At 49.0% G+C, this 21,350-nt stretch overlaps 1 protein-coding gene across 2 annotated transcripts in view; it reads right to left on the bottom strand.

Annotated features, from left to right (window-relative positions):
* PDIA5 (protein disulfide isomerase family A member 5) overlaps positions 1-21,350 on the bottom strand; it is a 92,137-nt gene that overhangs the window by 53,694 nt on the left and 17,093 nt on the right. Inside the window, exons 2-5 of one of the 2 annotated variants that reach the window (XM_017508201.1) lie at positions 16,093-16,219; positions 13,004-13,091; positions 3,198-3,281; positions 2,896-2,941 (exon numbers count right to left, since the gene is read on the bottom strand). In XM_017508201.1, coding sequence (XP_017363690.1) covers positions 2,896-2,941; positions 3,198-3,281; positions 13,004-13,091; positions 16,093-16,219 — 345 coding nt within the window. Of the gene's footprint in view, positions 1-2,895; positions 2,942-3,197; positions 3,282-13,003; positions 13,092-16,092; positions 16,220-21,350 lie in introns of those variants that run through there. The other variant, XM_017508202.2, reaches the window with a different exon arrangement.

Below are 21,350 nucleotides of genomic sequence, written 5' to 3'. Positions count from 1 at the left end.
GGGAAGTACTCTTCTATAATAGTAAGGGTGTACATTCAGCCCATCCACTGGTCACATACAGAGAGGACCTTAGTAAGGCTTATTATTTCTGGAAACTCTATTTGGAAAGAACTACTATGGGAGAATGGGAGACAGCCAAGACTTCATAGAATTTCATTCAGGTAGTGCTTCCTGCCTGTCCAAGTGGAGCTGTGAAACGCCTCCTGGCAAGAGAACAGCCATTTCTGCCACAGCAAAAGGCGGATCCACCCTTTCTCGGTCCCTTGTCAAGGCTTCGCCATGACAACATAAGGAATTATGGAAATGTCAGGGTCTTCCCGACACCCACTCTCACCCACAGCTGCAGAGGCACCTGTCCGCCAAGCTATGTGAGAAAGATGCTGGTAGCCGCCCCCCCTTGCCTGGGGTTCCAGAAATACCCGGTGCAGGTGCTCTCAACTTAGGGTGCACAAGAAACTTCAGGAGTTGGTGAAACCCCAGACTCACGTGAAAACATTGACTTTGATTGCATGCACACACACTTTTTCAGGGAGGTCTGTGTTCAGTAGATACTCAGTGGGAGCAGAACCCCAGAACAAGTTAGGCACTGCTGCTCTGAGGGGCTCCTGGCCCCATGCCCAGCCCCTTCCCCCATCTCCACCTTGGCATCAAGAAAAAAGAAAGCAGTGGATGGAAAAGGAAAGAAATGGCCTTTTAATGTAACAACTGACAGGTTCATACACACAATATTGTTTTTCAGGTGAGGATTATTCTCATTTAACTGAATAACCCCATCTCTAATGTTCTCTCCGAGTTGATCTAACTGGACAAGACCTCGGGAGCGGGGAAGTCTGCAGGGAGCAGCACCTGAAGTCCACCCTCAGTTGTGCTATTCGGGGTGCTCTGAGTCCCAGGCACTGTCTGATACCACATCTGGCCTTTAGGACACCTTCACGGCTGTGATCCTGGCTCACAGCTACCAGGCCCTGAGATCATCAGTGCATCATCTGAATCCAGACTGCCAGGTGGCACCTCTGGCTCTCACCACTTCTATAGTAAGGATTCGGGGAGTATGTGCTAACAAGGAAAGGGCAGCTTACAGGATGTTCCTCACTATGAGTTTTCTATTGTTTGCTAATGGGGTGAAGTAATTTAAGTCCTCACTTATCTGGCCTGTGACCTCTCTAGGTGCCATGGCACAGCAACTGTGACTATGCTCCTGCCCAACCGTGTGGGTTGACAAAGCCACAGCCAGAACATGGGCCTTCAGGCTATGGGCCCCTCCTGTCGAGGGCTCTTCCATCTCTCTGGAGTCAGGGTCCCAGGAGAAACCCTGAATGGAAAGTTGGTCAGTCAAGCTGAAAAGGCCAAAGCCATCGGCAGTCAGGGAACCATCCTGTCACCATCCCTCTGCCCTGGAGAACTCCTGGGACTCTGCCCCAGTCCCGCTTGGGGATGCTGGGACTAAGAGTGCCCTTTCTCCATCTGAAACTGAAGACTCTGGGCCTGTGCGATGCTCAACCACTTCTTCAGCTTGTTAATGCAGAAATCATGGGAAGGTCAAGAGAATGCCAACCTCACATGCCTGGTCTTTGTAAGAAGTGGGACGAGGCCAGGATTCTGCCTCTCCCACCCAGACACCCAGTGGCATGCTGGGGCCACCTGGGCTCCCTGCTCCTTTTCTGCTACTCCAGTTCTGAATAGCCACTGAGAACTCCCGGCTCCATAAGCCCAAGACAGATTCCTCAGAGGTCCTGGTTAAACATAAAATATACACAACCTCCAACCACAAAACAAAACCCCAGCCCTCTTTCCATCACTGCATAAGCACATCCCCAACCCAACCCAACTAAACCTCGTTCCTGGGGAACATGTGTTCTCTCCAACAACTTCGATTGACGTCTTAACACGGAATAAGAAGGGCTGAGCAATTCTAGTTGGAAGAACTTTCTAAGTGTCTAAGTAGGTGTTAAGATGATGAGTAATCAGGCTGAGTCCCTGTATAAGGTGAACGCTGTAGCAACTTAAAAAAAGAATGAGTGTTAGTGGATAAGCAAGAAATGACCTGGAGAGATGGTGGGGAGAGACAGAGGGAGAAAGAAGGAAGGGCACTGACAGCTGCACAGACAGATGGACAGATAGGAAAAAATGGAAGGAGACACAGATGGAGAAAGAGGGACAGATGAAGAGACAGGAGTACAGGGTCCAACCCAGTCTGGGAAAGATGAGAGTTAGGAAGTGAGTTCAAACACATCAGGAACAGAAGAAACATATGGCTTCAGCCAACGCAGGACCAGAATGCAGAAGACAGGCTGGAGGAAGGGAATGCTGACCACGAAGGAGGAGAGTTGCAGTACAGGAGTACTAAGGGCTGGGCCGGCTGCTTTGTGATTACAGGATCTCCTATTTCTTTTCATTTATGCTTTTCCATCTACTTCTAAACTGAATTGATAGCAGGGAACTCCTCAATGATACCCATATCTCATTTGGAATAAGCTGCATCGGCCTAAAGGTGCCAAGCTGCCAATGTGTGATACCCTGTGCTAGCCTGGGCGCTGTACATCCATCCAGCCTAAGGGTGGACACTACCACAGAAATGGGGGGAGGGCTTTGAAGCTATAGCGAAGGGAGACCCAGGGGCCTTTGGCAGAGAGAGAGGTGACATCACCTGCCTCACTGGACAGCTGCTGATACATTCACAAATTCATCTCCAAAGCTGGGTCAATTCTATGTGTTAAGAGCTACAAACTTTTCCAGATATTCTGCTGACATATGCTCTAGAGATAAGAATCTCTCAGGTCATTTAGAAGAGCTATTTGTGCAATCTGCTCTTTCTTTTCTCAGAGAGAAAACCTGCCAGACTTTGTGCGTCCATTTAGACTCCACCTCTGCTGAGAACGAGGGAGGTAAATTTACCTTAAATGTCACAGCTCGGTTATATTCAGTATGAAATGCACCATCCCTGTCAAATGAGGAGAAAAATGTGTTAACTTTAAGAATGGTTGTGAAGATACATACCTTTGGTTTCCTGCAGCATCTTAATAAGATTCAGCTTTTGAATGCAATTCAGGATTTTTTTAAAAAAGAAATAATTGTAAACACAGGAAGAAAAGCATTCTGAAATAAAATTAATCTAACTAAAAATTGCTGTTCAGTGAAAACACCAATGAAAGCGTTCAGCACTTACTTGGAAATTGGAAATGCCCATGTGTACTTACTGGTAATGGAATAATTCGACCTTTTTATCCTTTGGGCTCAGGTCAACTTTCATCTTTTTGCACAATTTCCTACTCTCTGCATCACTGAAAGACACAAATGTCGGGAACTATTTATTACCTGAAGTCCTCACAGAGGTGTTGACAGCAAAATCTGCTGGTGTCCTAAGAAATAAGCCAGGTAACCTGGAATTCTCAATAGCAGATGAAGGCCTTACTACAGATGGGCTGTGAGAACTGGAGGAAGGTGACTAACTAGCAAGTAGGGGCTGATCAAGAAAGACAGAGGCCAGGCATGGTGGCTCATGCCTATAATCCCAGCACTTTGGGAGGCCGAGGCGGGTGGATCTCCTGAGGTCAGGAGTTCGAGACCAGCCTGGCCAACATGGTGAAACTCCGTTCCTACTAAAAATACAAAAATTAGCTGGACGCGGTGGCATGCGCCTGTAGTCTTAGCTATTCAGGACGCTGAGGCAGGAGAATCACTTGAACCCAGGAGGCAGAGGTGGCAGTGAGCCGAGACTGTGCCAATGCACTTCAGCTTGGGTGACAGAGAGACTCCGCCTCAAAAAAANAAAAAAGAAAGAAAGAAAAGAAAGAGACAAGCAAACAGGAGCTGGTGTGTCATGACTTGTGGGTGGCAACACAGACAGATCCAGACAAAGGAAGTGCCCCAGAAGCTTAGGGGGTAGACAGCCCATGGTAATAAGAAAATAAACTCCAACTGTGGCCGTTCTTTAAATTTACCAGGCGAGTTTTTAAAAATATCGATGCCCTGGCCTTCCTCTGATTATTAATTCAGAATCTCTGTGGGGGTGGGACAAGCAAGATTTTTGTTTCTAGAGCTCTGACAAAGGCCATCTACTATATACCGTCTGACCAAGGTTAGAGGAAAACATGCTACCATATTGAAGAAGTTATGAAATCTGGCCAGGTATTGACAAAAGGCAAAAGGACAGGGCAAGGCTGTGGTTTAAGAAGCCCCTCCCTTGGCATCTGGGATATTACACTCTCTTCCAATAAGAAATGCCTGTCAGGTGCCATTCCCCGTTTGCAAAGCACTTGTGTACAACCTCATCTCATCTTGGTGCCCTTACTGTTAGAACAATGGATTTCAATATGTGGTCCCTGAACCAGTAGCACCAGTGTCATCTAGGAACCTGTTAGAAATGCAAATTATCAGCCCCATCCCAGACCCACTAAATGAGAAACCCTGGGGATTCTTGAGTGATTTCCATTTGAACAACCTTCTAGGTGATACTGATGTGTGCTCAAGTTTGGAAACCACTCACTATATTAGACTAGCTCCCTCACTGGCTCATATTCCTCTCCCCTACCTCTACAAGGTTTGGCTCTCCTGGGCCCGACACCAGCCCCTTAGAGACCTGACCTGCTCTCACAGCTTCCCCATCCTGCTTGCACTCAGTCAGTCAGACAGCCCTGCTTGTTAGTTGGGGGCCATCTCCCCAGCCCTGAAAGGACTCAGTGAGGGCATCTCGGCTACCCAACACCCACTGGTCACCACGCATTACACAACTGGAGTCATGTTTTGGGGAACTTTTGTTGGGACAGGTACAACAGCCACCTGAGGCAAGGAGCTGTATCTCCCAGTTGCTTACATGCCCCCTCTCCACCAACAGCCACCAGCTTCACACAGCTGTGCACCAGCCCAGAACAGATGGACTAATTAAAACACTCAGCTCAATTCTAAAAGCAACACTCATCAATGGACATGCAAAAAAATGCAGGACCTCATTTTAAGTGTAAAGATGCAATTTGCAACTCAAGAAGCATGTCTTACTGGAGAGGTGTGTGAGGGTCAGAGAGGAGGAGTGTCTCCCTCCCTGCATCCTCCCCCAGGCCCAGGGGTTTCCTCTGTACTAGTCCCAGCTGTCTAGCCATCGCTGCAGCCACTGCAGCTTCCAGCCCTGGGCCTGGCAAATAGTGGGGACTCATGAAATGCATGAGGAATCCAGAGAGGAAAGGCTAATGACACAGCAACAGTTCCTCCCCTAAGGTGGCAAGGACATTTTAGGACAGAGAGATTCCAGAGAAGGGGCAAACTAAGAGTGGGCTCTCCGAACGGAGAAGGCAGCCCAGGGCATTGCTGAAAATTTTCTTATCCTAAAGCCCTCTGGGGTCCACACAGGCCTCTTCTGACAACTGCTATGACAGTTCAGGTGTGCCCCGTCCCACAGGGGCTCTGTGGTGACACTGCACTGACAGGCGGTGGGTCTGTTTGAGAACGACTGCAAACGACATGCCCTTTCCCCACTTGAGTTAATTCCCAGGACAGAGGGCTTGACTCTGATGTTTACACCACTCACTTGGCACCTTCCTCGTTGGCCTTTGTTCTGCTGTGCTGCACTCTTTCTGTGACCACCTACTGTCCACCCAACTGCAACAACAAACAGCAGCTGGGGCAGGAGCCAAGACCGGGATGGAATGGGTGCGGCCTCCCTCAGTCCCATCAGCCCTGTCCTGGCACCAGCAGCACGCGATGGGCTTGCTCATCAGCTCTCTGTTCACCCTGCAGTGCCTGCCTGGGCGGCTCGGACACTGCAAGGTAGCAACTGGAGGGGAGAATCCCCACCTGATGCCCCTCTCTCTTCCATCAAGCCTGGCTGCCAGTCTCTGCCTGTGACTATCACAAAGCAGAGGGAGGAAACACGGGGCCCGGTTCATTCCCATGACAATCCCAGTCCACTCTGTGGGAAACCCCTCCACCGAAAAGTCCCACTACGACAGCCTTAGGCTCTCTGAGGGCCCAGGCTAGGCTTAGGACCAAGACTCCAAACCAACTAAGTTGGCTGGTAGAGCTGGGGGCACAGGGGCACCCCTGCCTGTTCTTTAGTGTGGCCTCCAAGGTTCAGCCCGGTGTGCAGCCCTCTGCCCTCACTCCAGCTAAGTAAGCGCCCCACGAGCCCTCACTGCAGAATCTGTGCCACCTCCCTTGTTAGCTTATGTAACACTCCTAAGGATTCTCTCCTCTCCCATCCCCTGCACTCTCTCTCTCCTTGAGGAGTGAGTGGGGCGGAGGCTTCCTGTCCTGTCTGAGCACATTTCTGGCAAAGACCCGAGGGCTGCTGGCTCCAGTACTCCCAAACTCCCCTCCCCTGCTGTCTTCCTGTCCTCGGCGCTTATCAACATAGGACCAACTTGTCCACTGCCTGCCCCATCAGAAACATGGGCTCTGTGAAGCCAAGGGCTTGGTTTTGTATACAGCTATCTCCCCAGAGGTACAACAGCAGCTGGCACACAGTAGGCACTCTATAAATCACCTGACTGAATGGCTGAATGGCTGAAATGAATGATGTTGTCTTACTGCTGCTGGGATGAGGCTCTGCGTTTCTGGCTTTCTGGGATCTCTGGGCTCTGTCTATTGAGCTCCAGGAATCCTGCCAGCTGATAATGCCTGACAGTGTTCTCTCGGCACTGCTTCCCTCCCTCCCACAGTTCTGTCTCTCAGAGTGTATAAGTGTGAGTAGTGTGTGTGTGTGTGTGTGCAAGCATGTGTGCACACACTCATTGTGCAGCGCAGAAAATAAGTATCAAAAGAGTTCAAGTAGGGGAGAAAATTACTCAAGCTCAGAGATTTAAAAAGAGCTGAGTTGGGAGATTAAGTACAATTAATCGATCTACTGACTATCTCCCTCCCCCAACTAATCACTGAGGTTCTAGGGGAGAAAGGAGACAACGCAGTGAGCAGGAAAACGAGATGCTTTGCTAGAACTGAGGAACTGAGGGGGATGGAGAACGCCACCAAGGCTCATGGAGAAGGGGCTGGCAGTGCAAAGACCTGAGGGTCCTGCCACTTCACTGGCCCCTATACTGTAGGAACCAGCCATCTCTCTGCCCATTTACTCACCACTGTTCCAAGGAATAAGGCATCAAGGTCACCAATCTGCTCCATCCTATCCCTCCCCACCTCGCTTGGCTCTCTTCCACGGAGAATGTAGAAGGAAAGATGGCAGAGGCCTATACACACTTCCCTCCACACCCCCCACCACCACCACCCAGACAGGCGCATGCACATGGGTGTTTTCATCTGAATCTACCATGGGACAGCTGGCTGCTAGTCGGGAGTGGCTGCAGGTACACGGTGCAGTGTTTATTGGATTTTCCTGTGCAGTAATAATTATCTAAGAGACTGGAGACATACACTCCTGGGAGTCAGACCCAGGGATCAAAGTGGGGCTGAGAGTCGGAAGAAAGAGAATAAACAAGGTCTGGAAGCCGGCAGGGTCGGGGGTGGGGCTCTGAGGTCTTTCACGAGTCCAGCCTAAGCACCATGGCCAGCTAGAGTGACAGCTTCAACATCTGGCTCTGCCGTTAGCGACCTCTGGCAGGACCCTTAGTTTCCTGAGCTGCAAAATGCAAGAGCTGTCCACATAAGCTGAATGGAGGTTGATTTCTCTACAGGGTCAAGTAAGACTAAATAAAGCATCGAGACAGGCTGCCTTATATCCTGACACATGAACCAGGAGCCAGAACCTGAGGCAAAACGGGGAGACAAAAAAACCCTCTGAACCCGTCATCTCTCTCCTCCCCTCCCAACCGGATCCTCAGTCAGCCACAGTTGGGGTTCTTATGTCCACGGTAGACCACGTTCAGCTCTTCCTGGTATAGTAGAAAGGAGGCTACACTGAAAACCAGAAGGAAAGCTTCTGCCTGTCTCGGTATTAACGTGATGCCCACGGCTACCCCAGCCTCTCTAGCTCCATTTCCGCATCAAAGAAGGGGTCACTCTCTTCCCCCCATTGGCCAGGTCTAACATGGCAGGATTCTGAGCAGGTGGACCTGTGATCCCCTGGGGACAAGTAGAAGAAAGGTAGAAAGCACCCTCACTTCAAAGACATGAAGAAAATGGGGGTGAGAGCTGAGCAAGAAATCCTGAGTGACTGCTTGATGCCAAGCACCAAGGACAATGTGAAGGAATGTGGCTGGAGGACGCAAGGCGGGAGGCATGAGAGAGAAGTCCTGAGAGAGCAGAGCCTTGAACTTGGAGAGGCCTTGGTGGTCACATAGCCCGCTCTGAAGGAAAGACTCTCTACAACAGGGCTCCTTCTCCCCGATCTGGCTGTTCCCCTTGGTACCTGCCTCAAGAAGGTACATCACAGGGTTTGGATTGCACAGCAATCCAAGTTAGCAAGAGTGGTGGAAAACAGAGAGAAGAACATGGTTTCTCTGCAGACATGTAAGGTGCCTCCCCTTCACTGCCCTTCCAGCCCAGCCATTCTAAGGCTCTGCTCCTCAAGGGGCCGTGTCACTCCAACGAGTGCATGGTGGTGTGCTGGGAGGCATCTGAAGCCACAAGACAAACACAGCACTTCTTCTGGCAGTCTGTTTTACCCCATGGTAAGTAATGTTGAACATGCTTAGGAGCAAATACTAAATTCAGATAGTTTTTAGGAGAAAACATAAGTCTTTAAAATATGTTACGCCTACCCTGGCAGGCCCCCAGTCTTGCATCTGGGAAGCTGTCACCACTTCAGAGAAATCAAGCAGATGGGGAGGAGAGCAGGGAAGAAAGCAAACGTGGTTAAGCAATGACCTGAAGCCCTGAGGAAAAGAAAGTAGCAAGCACCTGATAGGACAGCCTTGCCCCCTGTGAAACGCAGCCTCAGGAATTAGCATAACAGGCACAGCTCCTCGCTGGCTCCAGCTCAACTTCCCAGACAGCAGCACTCCATGCCAAGCCCAAGCCCCAGCGCCCAGCTGGCAGAACACGAGGGGAATACCAACTCCTGCACACAACCCGCTTAACAGCCGGACAACCACCACCAGCCAGACCGAGCGTGGCTGTTGAGGTCTGAGCCAGGAGTGGAGTGAGGGGGAAGGAAAGCTGACAAAACCCTGGACAGAAGCCAGACACCCTAGAGACACCCCAGAGCAACAAGTTACAGGGCCTGGGACCAGGGAGAACACCAATGGAGAAGTGTTTCTGTGTTCCTGCAGGTGCACATGGATGAATAGGGAGGAAAGGGCCAGAAAAGCAAAACATTTTTTAAAAAGGAAAAGAAATATCAATATAGAGAGGAAAGAGAAGAAAAGAGGCCAAAAGAAGGACAAGCCAGGCAGTGACACATACCTGTAATCCCAGCACTTTGGGAGGTCAAGGCAGGTGAATTACTTCAGGAGTTCAAGACCAGCCTGAGCAATGTGGCAAAACCTGGCCTTTACCAAAAAAATACAAAACTTAGCTGGGTGTGGTGGTATGTGCCTGTGGTCTCAGCTACTGGGGAGGCTGAGCTGGGAGAATGGCTTCAGCCTGGGAGGTTGAGTCTGCATGAAATGAGATTGTGATACCACACTGCAGCCTGGGCAACAGCGTGAGACCCTGTCTCAAAAACAAGAGTGGTTCGGGGCAGAAGCAGGGAGCGGTGGGGAGTCCTGGACACAGGATTGGGAAAAGGGAACAGAAACCTCATAAGGGGAGAGAAAAGAGGAGGACAGGAGAGGACCTCAGAGAGAAGGATAGGCACCATTCCAAAATGGGGATGGGGAGGGAGGGGCACAAAGAGGAAAAAACCCCCCTCAAAGCCTGGAAGGCAATGCCCACCACTGTGCTTATAACCCGCACACTGGGCCTGGCAACTTCTGGCATTTTCTGAAGCAGGCTCTATACAGATGAGAGTAACAAGATTCAACTCCACATTTCCCAGAAGATTCAACTGAAGCCCAGAGAGGGGCAGTGACTTGCCAAAGGCCCCACAGCGATTTGATGTCAGAGCCTAGGACTCAAAGCTGGGTTTTCTGACCGATAGTCCTAAAAATTCCACTGCACCCTGTACTTCTTAAGGGTCAGAGCAAAACACCCATGGCCAGGGGCTCATTCCCACGGCCAAAACCTTCTTCAGGTTCATCCTTACAAGAACCAAGGGCTCCTCACCCAGTAAACAGTTGCTGGATGAACATGTACACCATTCCTCCCCTCCAGTTTCCTCCTGAACAACCTTGCCCAGGTGAAAAACAACATCAGGAGAATGGTGTCTCACATGTAAATTGTATTTCCTATTCTCGAAAGAACTTTCCTTCACCCGATCCTTATCACAGACCTGGAAATAAGGCAGAATGCATATCGCTGTCCCGTTTCACGGCTGACGAAAGAGGCTCGGGTGACCGACTTGCCCAGTGTCACGGGGCTAATGAGCAGTGCAGCTAACTAACTAGTTAGCAGTCAGCCCAGGCCCTCTCCTAAGCCTACGGCTTTCTCCCTTATTCCACATATCTGCAAAGACACCTCAACACTGGAGCAGCATATTTTCTCACCCCAGATGGTCCCTGTTCCCCTCACTTGCCCTTTAAAGGGAAAAGCAAGGTGGTCTGTGCACTCCTGACCTTCCTGGTCACCCCCACTTCAAGCCCTGTCCCCATCCTAGCCACCAACCCTTCGTGGGCAGGGCAGGAAGTAGAGCTGGAAAGGACGAGAGACGGGGGCCTCATCAGGGCCCATTTGAGGGAGGCGAGCTCTGGCTGGCTACTTGCTGTTTCATTGTAACAAGAATAAAGAAGAGAACATGGCTCCATGCCACCTACTCACTCCTCGGCAGACAGCACCAGAAAGCAAAGTTCCTAACAGCACTTCTGCCCATCCCTGGGTGTCTCATTCACAGACCCATAGACACGGACTGGATACACTTAGGACTACAGCGAGAGCTGTCACTGCGGGGCTCTGTGGAGCTGTCATGCGGGCTCCCAGTGCCCTAATGATTACAGGCAAGTTTGGAAGTCTCGGAGCAGGAGTGACCGAGCTGAAGTGGAGATCACCTTTTCTAACAGTGGTCCGTGACAGCTGCCACGTAGAGTGGCCTGCATGGCCCACAGCCCAGAATTCTGAACCTTGGGCTACTCAGGAAATATTGTACCCTGCCTCTAATTTCAAACTCACACCCAGATATTCCTGCTTCCAACTTAATCCACTTTGGTTCCATAATCCACCTACTTATCCACACTGTTTTAACATTTCAGTTTCTACTTCCTCTTGCAGGGATAAATTCAATACAGTGAGGGAACTATATGGGATAGTCCATCCTTCTGTCTTAAGGTGAACTCTTTCAACCTCTAAGGTGCGTCCCTGCCCCAATTTTAATTTGAGCACATCGAAATTCACAGGATGTTCTCATTGGCGCTTTTCTTGACTCCAGACATCATGTTTCCAAACGCGAGTCCTGAAGTTGAACCTGCATAGTCTGTCTTCATCCACTACCCCAACCCCATTTAACTCAGGAATCTTGCATTGCATGTTTTTCAGGCTGCCTGGGGACTGCAGCAGGCCTTTCACCTCCACAGGCAGTTCTGGGGGCCCCACTCCACAGGCAGCTGCCTGCAGGGAAAGCCAGGGCACTGTGAACATGTGGTATTGCGCTCTGAGGTCTTTGCACCAAATGTGAACCTGACCTCCTCTGCGAAGCTTTTCTCAACCTTTCCAGGCAGAATTGAGGGGCTCTCCCTCCATACATATAGTCTGTGTTTTTGGCATTGTTCACCTGATGTTGTAATCACTGGGATAAGTGTGTGCCTTCTCCTCACACACTGAGCTCCTTGAGGATGCAGTTGTTCAACTGTGTATTCTCAAAGAATGCAGTAAATGCCCAGTAATGTCTGTTACAAGGACCCAGGTGGAGGCAGCAACTAAGTCAAAGCTTCTCTGCCCATTTCTGCCACCTACAAGCCTCATAAGAACTCCCTACAATAAGCCTCCACTGGTTTGGCAGAGCTGTTGTCATCTTCAGATATGGAAATTCCAAAGTGCCTTGTCGCCATCTAATAGGCTTTGTCACTTTGCCAGTCACAGAGAGCACGGCTGGTCAAATATGGGAGAAAGAGAGATGTCTGGAAGGCAAGCACATTTTTGGACCAATTATGAATTAGAATTAGCCAAGGGCTAAGATCTCACCTACTGCCTAGTGAGTAGCCTTTTCTGTTCCGTTAGTATGAGGCCAGACACACACACACACACACACACACACACACATACACAAGAACACACACACTATACAGCACATACCACTTGGCTAAGACTTATTATCCTAGTTTCACTCAGTGCTTTGTTAAAATATGAATCTCCTTCAATGTTTTCTAACCACAGGAAGAACAAACTTGAGTTCATCAACTTATAAATCAGTTGTGTCCCAAAAATTCACTCGTAAAGTAGCCATTTAGAACTCAGATTGAATACAAAGAGGATTACACTGGAGTGGATGCTGTAAAAGCTCACTTAACCTGCAGGGTAGTAACAACAAGGCTTATGACTCGGGCCATAATAGATACATTGAAGATTTAGAAGACCTTTACAGGACTGGGCCACCTCGGAAGCCAAGGCACAGGCAGGTCAACCCACTGATTGCGTGGTGGGCAGCAGAGATGTCTAGTGTAACGACCTGGGTGGGGGGTAGAGCTCATGGGTCTCGCTGCAGACTCACCACAGGCAAACCTCACTAGGTAACCCTGAAAATCACCTTGCCTCTCTGGGTATCAAGGTCACCCTCTGTAAGACAGGAAGGCCTCCTCTGCCACTCACCTCCCTCCAGGAAGACAGAAGAAAGCAACACAAGAAAACAGAAGAAAGTGAAACTCTATGGGAAAAGAAAAGAAAAGAAAAGGGGCTGGGCTGGGAAGAAAGGGGCGGAAAGCCAGACACTCCCTCTTCCAGTCCAGAGGTGACCTCGAAGTATCGCTAGAGGGAATCTTTCCATTGCATCTTCTCTCTCAGATTATTAATCAAGGGACAGTTCTCAGTCCCACCCATCAAAGCCCCATGTGCCCCCTGCCCAGCAGCCACCATGGCCCACATCCCCAGGACATACCCACAATCCACCCAGCAGATGGTGCCTTGTCCTTTCACCGCCTGGGCCACTGTGGACAGTAACCTGAGATGATTTTCAGCTGCTGCCTCTGCAAAAAAACAAAAAATTAAACACCTGTGCCCAAGAGCACTGGGCCACCTCTGCCATCTTCCCTCAGGGGTGAGGAATGATGGAGACTTCCTTCCTGCAAGAATACTCCCAGCCCTTCTCAGAAACCCCTGATCTCACCATCCTCAAGGGCCTTCCTCCTGGACATAGAACCCCCAACTCACCCTGCCTTTAATCCACACCTCACACCTTACTCTTCCAAGAATCTCTCAGCCAGATCCTCAAGAAAGTCTCTGACTCATGCCTTTCTGGGATAAATTGTGAAAATTGCATAAACAATTACAATCCTATAATTAACATAAGTAACTATGTTGCTGACTCCACATTCACCTGTCCTGGTGCCCCACCCGGGAGCTGACGAGAGCCGGGATCAGATCCTTCCTTTACTTGTGCAGCACACACTCATCTAGGTGCTCAGTATAACCTGGTGATAAAATGAGGTCTGTACGTGACACTAGGTTCTGATAAGTCAATGCCAAGGAAACCTAAGCCACATTTAACAGCCCACTTCCCCAGAAGCCATGGGGCAAGAGCTGGTCCTGGCAGCACCTCCGGGGGTCAGCTGCAGGAATATGGACCATACCTTGGGATAGGATGTAGTGATCGCAAAAGAGGAAGACTTTCTTATTGGTGCAAGTGTCAATCCTGACAGGTCGGGGCAAGGCACCCAGATACTTCTGTGAGAGGGCAGGGTCTTAGGGACAGAGCCTCTCTGGCCAGGACTTCAGCACTGCCAGCCTGCAATGATCCACTGCAGAGTGGCTGTGGTCAGTGTTTGATTCTTGTGGCCAGCAGGCTGCTGAGTCACATTCTCCTAGGTGACACCTGTGAGCTCACTTGAAAGGCCTGCCAGACAAACACTGGTGGGGAGAGTGATCTGCTGCTTTCTCCCGCCAAAAACCGTACGATATGTCCCCAAGCCAAGCAGAAATGATGTCTGAATTATCTGCCTCCGCAGATCGCCTCTTCTAGTGTAGATAATGGTAGCCGTTTGTGAATACAGAGCATGCTGAGCCTTTCACAGAAGCAAACAAAAGTATTGCTCAAGAGACATGCACAGAGTCACTTGGAGGAGGCACTCCCAGGAAACCACAGCCAGGGTGACAGGAGGAGAGCGAGTCACTGAAGTAGAGAAAGCCATTGTTCCACAGCTCAGACTGGGTTCTGGGAAGCAGGGGAGGGGGAGGAACAAACTAGAACAAGATAAAGTACCCCCTGCCCTAACCCTGCCTTTCAGCCATGGAAAGGGAGGCGCTGCTTGGAAGGATTGGAGGGAACAAAGAAAACCCAGTTTCTGCACTGCTCAAAAACTCTACTGAAGGTCACATGTCTCGTGCAGCAGGCGTGGGCAAGGAGGCAGGAAGGTAAAAGAATTGCCCAGGCCCCACCAGGTAATGAAAGCAGGAAGTAGGCTGGCAAGTGGGAAGCACTGGCAAGTAGGGGATTTACTCTCAATAGCTCGAGACAGGGTCAGGTTAGGGAAAGAGAGCTCAGGTGCTACCTCCTGCCCTGCACGCTCCTGACAACAGACCTCACCTTTCCACTCTCTAACTTCCCATAATGATTTTCTGGCCTCAGCCCCATTCTGGTCTCCAACCCTTTCTGTCACTGCAGAATCAATATTCTCTTCCCATCCTCCATCCGGAGAAAATGAGAGGCAGCAAGGCACAGGGACCAGCTCCCCACTGCTGTTTGGAAATCTCAAATGAGTCTGCTACTCCCAGCTTCAGTTTCCTCATTTGTATACTGGATGTCCTCTGACAACCTACACTGCTTCCCTCATGGCAAAGGAGTACAAGAGACTGTATTATGATGAGCTTATATGATGGGATCTACCCCAGAGAAGGAATGGAGAGTGTCTGTCACTGACAATCGCTCTAGCTCCAACTCCAGGAGTATCCAACGCAGCGAGCCACATGTTTTCAGGGCCCTATGCCCTAGGCCTCAAGAGGACACTGCTTCCCCTTTCCCTTGATTTCACCTCTATTCTTGACAGCCGAGAAATGCTAGTCACATGTGAGGCTCCCAACAACGCACTCAGTGCATATGTGCCAGACCCCCAGAAGGGGAAGCAGCCGCAAGTGGCAATGAACGCATCCCACATGCCAGGGATGCCTGGAGGATGCAGGCACGTCTGGAGCCTCTATCATCCCCCAGGTGCCAGTGAGTGCCGAGGCCAAGCTGCCGGGGAAAGCTGTGCCCGGAACTGGCCCAGCCACTGGCTGCTGCTTTTCCAGGGCCACAGAAAACTTGGCATCCTTAGAAGCAGCAAAAAAACACTTAACTCTGCTGGAACAACTTCAATAAAGTCGGCGTTCACCCTCCCCCAAAGTCACTGCCAAGAGCCAAGCAAACCTCTCTCCATCTGCTATGTCCTTGCCAGCCTCAAGGTCAAAAGAGAGGCAGGCCACTGCCGCTGCTCCTGTCCCCCAGAAGTGCTGTGTCCCAAGTTTAGAGCCCACTCTAAATTCAGTCTTGCATCTGACCCCAGAGCAGGACAGATGGGCCAGGCAGGGGCAGGGCTCCAGCTGGGGTGAGCGTTCCCAAGCCTTGGGCCCATTCAGCTAGCAACAGGCCGGCCTGGCCAGTTAATCAACAGCTCTGGCAAAGCATGCCCTGGTGGGACTCAGCCCCAAGCCTGTACAAGAAGCCAGGATGTCCATTCCTAGTATCCGCCATTGTAATCCTCTGTCCTACTTCGCCCTCTCCGTCTTGAGGAGCGAGGGGCTTCAGAGGACTTTCCCAACAAACACTCCTAAAAAGAAGCAGAACCATCCCCTGGTATCAGAAAGCGGCATAGCTAATGCCCCTGTGTGCCTCGCCTCTGTCTTCTGAAGACAGCTGACAAACTCCATGTCCCTCGGACTCTCCCTGAGTGGCTTTTGTCCTAAGGTCTCCTGCCTCCCACTTCTGCCCCCCACCTTCCCCTCTATCCTATCCTACCCTGACAGTTGACCTCAAGGCCAGGAAAGGACACTCACCAGATTTGGAGTAAAGCACCAGTACATTATTCCGGGTTCTGAGCAGTTTTTTCAAGTCCTTGGGGTCAGAGATTCTCTCAATAAGCGAGGAGACCTTTGCAGAGGACAACCACGAAGGCAGGACCACCTGGGGATCAAGGAGCCGATGACTGTAAGTTCCAGCTTCTGGCTGAGCCCCAGAAGAATCAGCACCCACGGATATGCTGCCTAGAGCTGCTTCACTTCCAGAGGATGAAGGCAAACCAGCACATCTCATGCACCACACCTACTTCACTCTAGGGACACTCCCCAGCCCACTCCCAATCTCCCTTCCCCTTCACGCACTTTTATAAGGCTGTATTGACTGCAGATATACACAGTCAGCCCTCTATCTTGCATGTTCCGCATCTGCAGGTTTGACCAATCATTGATAGAAAATATTTGAAAAACATAAAAAATAATAAGAGAACAATAAAAAATACCAATAAAAACAATACAGTATAATAGCTATTTACATAGCATTTATATTGTATTCTGTATCAAAAATAATCTAGAGATGATTTAAAGTATATAGGAAGCCATGCATAGATTAGACACAAATACCATGCCATTTTATATAAAGCACTTGAGCATACATGGGTTTTGGTACCCTGTGGAGGCGGGATGCTGGAACCAATCCCTCAAGGATATCAAGGGAGGCTTGTATAAACATTCTGCATTGTTACACATGTCAAGAGCCCCCTGGGAGGTCAATGTCTGTCTATATTCTTCATGTTACCCCAATGCCATATGCTGGGGCAATGTAAAAACTTCATCCCATCTAGAAGCACCAAAGCACAAAATACGCAGAGAAATAAAATCATCCTTTAATGCTTAGGGTGGGAATGGATGGGTGAGATGCTTTTAGCTTTTCTTACTCAGTCAAATGATCGCAGGAGGTCAGTCAGCAAGAAATATGCCAACTCTCCCCCAGAGAACCCTGGAAAACTTTGGGAACTGGAGGTACCAGGGACCTCTGCAGGCACAATGAAGGGTGGTCTAAAAGCAACTGGTGAGGGGTTATTAAAAGTGTGAATAAGGAGTAGATACAAAGCAGATCCCCTTGGCCAGACTGCACAGCTGGGCAACAGCCCCTTGTCTACTGGGCAGAAGGCAAGAGGGTTACTATATGGAGATATTGAGTAAGAAAGGTTCTACTGGGAGATAACCCAGCAGAGGGTGGGAGGATGGCCCTCAAAAAAGACAAGGAGATTCAGAGAAAGTCTACAAACTGAACCTTGAGATCACTCATTTTACCAAGCTCCCAGCCCCCAGTGTCTCCCTTCCCTTCTCCGGAATGCCACCTGCCAGTCTTATTCCCCAGGCAAGAGATTAGAGAATTTTCCTCTGGGGAAACTGAGAAACATAAGAAAAACAAGCTAAAGGCAGCAATTTGAAGATCCTCAATTGAAACAGCTAAGTTCCTGCTCAAATCTCCACTGTGAGGCTCTCACAGTAAACAAGCCTTCTCCACTCCCTCCACACACTCACAGAGCTGCCAGTCCATGTGCTAGTGCCTTGCTCTTCAAAACAGACAGATAATCAAGGTTCACCAGTTACAAAAGACAGAGACCAGAAAATACCAATGGAAAGATAAAATGTAGAAGAAAAAGAAAATTAAAAGAATAGAAGAAAACAAGAAAATTATTATTATCAGAGAAATAAAACAGTACATCCATAAAATAAGAATAGAATGTTATAAAGAAAAAGAAATACTCAAAGAGAATCACGAAAAACTATCACAGAAATAATTAGGGTTGGAAGTAGAATTGAAAAAAATCTAGAAAATACAATAAAAAGATCAATAAATTAAAAAGGACTTAAGAAAAATAACAGAATGAACCCATTAAGCACAAGAACCAAATTAAAGGAACTCTAAGAAAAAAAAAAAAAAAAACAGAAAAAGAAATTATCAAAAAATGAATTCAAAGCCTGCCACAGTGTCTCATGCCTGAAGTTCCAACTACTCAGAAGGCTGAAGCAGTAGAATCACTTGAGCCCAGGAATTCATGGCCAGCCTGGGCAACAGTGAGACCCAATCTTTAAAAAAAGCAAATAAATTTAAAATAATAATTCAAGAAAATGTCCCAAAACTGAAGGATATGAGTCTTCAGTTGTTAGCGCCCAGCATCATGAATAAAAATACTCTTAGCAAAATACATCACTGAAAATTTTCAGAATACTACTGACAAAGGGGAGATCCTAACCATTTCAAAGAAAAAAAAATACAACATACAAAAGATCAGGAATCAGAATCAGCGTAAGATTGTTTATCAGCACACAAAAGACAATGCAGTGCGGGCTTCACAATTCTCAAGGAAAACTATTTCTAACTGGAATTCTATAACCAGCCAAACTATCCATCAATCATGAAAATAGACTTACTTGAACAGACGAAAGATAAAAGATGTATAAAATTTACCACCAGTGTACCCTTTCTCAGAAAGATACTAGGATTCATTTTCCACTAAAACAAAAAAAAAAATGAAAAATTAGAGACACAGAAACTAGGAAACAAAGAATTCAATGAAAGAGAAAGCAAGAGGATTACCACATTGATGGTAATGAGAAATCCCAGGATGACAACTGTTCAACAGCCTGCAGAGCAACCAGGCCACAACAGAGAGAGGACAGAGCTCATGGAGGAATGTGGTCAATAAAAAGAGGCAACCATAGCTTATTTGATATGCTTGATCAAACTGAGAGGAGTTTTAATTTCTGTCAGAAAAAATTAAAAAAATAATAATCTGACCAAAATTCCATAGCTAATAAGTAGAGCCAGGATCTGAATCCCAGTCTTTCTAATATGCTCATGCCTTCTCAGCCACCCCCCGCCACCTCTTTGCAGCCAGAATTCTTGAATTGAGTCTGAGCCACACCACTCGATAGCTAAGATGCCTAGCCAATGTCACTCAACCTTTTAGAGGCTTAGTGACTCCTGTCTGACATAGAGACAATGATACTTCCCTCATGGGATTGCTGTGAGGATGAAATGGGGTAATTTATTGAACGTGTTTTATAAATCAGAAAGCACTTTTAGAGTATCAGTTACCATAATATGTAACATAAACTTCCATCTCAGCAGAGAAGAAAACTGAAAGATGGCCATATTCTAGTGTTTCTAAATATAATCTGCCATTGGAATTCAAAGGTTCTCTCTTCCCAGGGTAAAATGAACCAGGAGGAAGTCAAGAAATGATTTCTCCCTCACTACATCCTGCAGAGCAGGGTAAAATGCCTGAGGACCCACTGCCCTTATGCAGGCCACCTTAAACGCTCCCCCAAAAAGTTTGCTAAATTTTATTATTATTACATGTTATCCCACTGCTCCCAGGGAGCTAATGGACTTCAGACTGAAAACTCCACAGCTCAATGCACATGGTTAAAGGGGAAAAAAAATAATCTGTTGGAAAAACACATTGCCTCACTGCTCTGTTTTTAATCCTCAGATAATCCGACCAGTGGAGAGCAACAACTGCCTCAGGACTTTGACCTGTAGCCCAGCACCTCCTGAGGCTGGTAGCCACCCACACTTCTGGAACTGGGGAGAGGGAAAAGGGAAGGCAGGAGGGAGAGTGAGCTGCTCACCTGCCCAGGAAGTGCTGCATGCAGCTGAGCCGCAGCAACAGCAAAGTGTCTACAAGAGAAACCACGAGAGTCTGGGGCTCACAGCACACCCTCAGCTTCCTTCCCATAAAACCCAGTCCATCCCTCAGGTCATCTAAACAAGGTCCACTGAGATTAAACAAACCACTTTCCAGCCAGTGAGCCAAGCCCCGCACCCAGCGTTCAGCGTCATGCAGTAGAGAAGTTAAGCCCAACCAGAAATGGGCTGAGCAAATTTTCTTTGCTTGAAAACCATCACTGGGCATGATGCTGGGGCTCACACTGGGCATCACCTACAGCCAAGCCGGTTTTGAAGCCTTATGAAGGGTCCATCTCCTCCCTACCCTCACCCCCATCCCCAAGATTAAGAGCTCTGGAGGAGGCAGGGATCCCGCACAGGACCTGGCCCATTGAAAAGCCCTCAGGAAACGTTTACCCAGTGTTACAAACATGACAAATTACACTTGTTACCACACTCCTGACCTTAGCAGAGGTCACCCACTATCAGTATGTGACGGGTGAGTCCACAGCAGCCCCTGGGAGGCCCAGAAGGGGTGAGGGAAACCAGACAGACCACAGCTCCGGGGGTGCGGTCTGGGCTAGAGCATGTCAGAAGGCAGGAGGGCAGGCTGGGCTCTTAAAAGCCTGCCCAAGGGCCTGGCCTGGTGCAAGAAGAAAGTGGGAAGCATCACTGCCCAGTTAGCAGGGGAGTGAAAGGATGAACACGGTATCGTTGAGACTCATCTGGCTGTGACTTCACACCGGGCAGCAGCCAGGGAGGAACAGAGGTGGAGGGCCCTGCTGGGTAGCTGCCAGAGTGGAGAGACATGGATCAATGCAAAAGCCTCGGAGGGAGAAACAACAAAACCCAATGACTATTCATAGGTAAGTGAGGAAGAAAGAGAAAAAAAGTCTAAAGCGACTCCCAGAATTCTGGGCTGGGAGGCTGGAACGACAGCCAAAGAAGGAAGAATGGAGAAGCAGCAGTGGAGGAGGCTTTTCTCTTATATTGAGGAAGATAATAAGCTCAGGTTTTGGACAGGTGGACAGGAAGGCATCAAATATAGGCATCCTCCAGGTTGCAGGGTGAGCCACCAAGCAAATGAAGTCTCCATAGGCCGGGCTCAGAGGGAGGAGACAGGAAACACCCTCAGTGAGGGAGGAGACGGGACCAAGAGGGAGGTGGGGAGGGCTGCATCCACAGAGACTAGGGAGGGGACACTTCTAAAGGAAAGGGAGTGATCCAGAGTGGGGAGGGGCTGGGAAACAGCCCAAGGCTGTGAAGTCCACGGGAACACTGGAGAGAATGTCCGTGGTACATGTGGCAGGAGCTGGAAGCCAGGCTGCAGAGAAGAGAAAGTCTACCCAGCGCAGGAGCTGGGGTGATAATCAGATGGTGTGAGGTGGTGCCACAGGGTCAGAAGAAGGATGGGTTGTCTCCCGTGAAGGTGCGGGAGTGTGGGTGTTAGTGCGCTAAGAGAAGCAGGGTTTGCCTAGAGTGGCAGGATCTGAGAACGAGAGAGGAAAAATAATCTGGATAGGTTGATTCAGGGAGAATCCAAGGTGATGAGGTCCAAAGAGCTAAGACACTAACTGGGCTTCTGAGAAGGGGAAGGATGGAAGGCCCCTCTGTG

This window comes from Cebus imitator, unplaced genomic scaffold, assembly GCF_001604975.1.
Source record: "Cebus imitator isolate Cc_AM_T3 unplaced genomic scaffold, Cebus_imitator-1.0 Scaffold387, whole genome shotgun sequence".
In the NCBI taxonomy this organism is placed as follows: domain Eukaryota; kingdom Metazoa; phylum Chordata; class Mammalia; order Primates; family Cebidae; genus Cebus; species Cebus imitator.
This window is presented reverse-complemented; position numbering and strand designations above follow the sequence as displayed.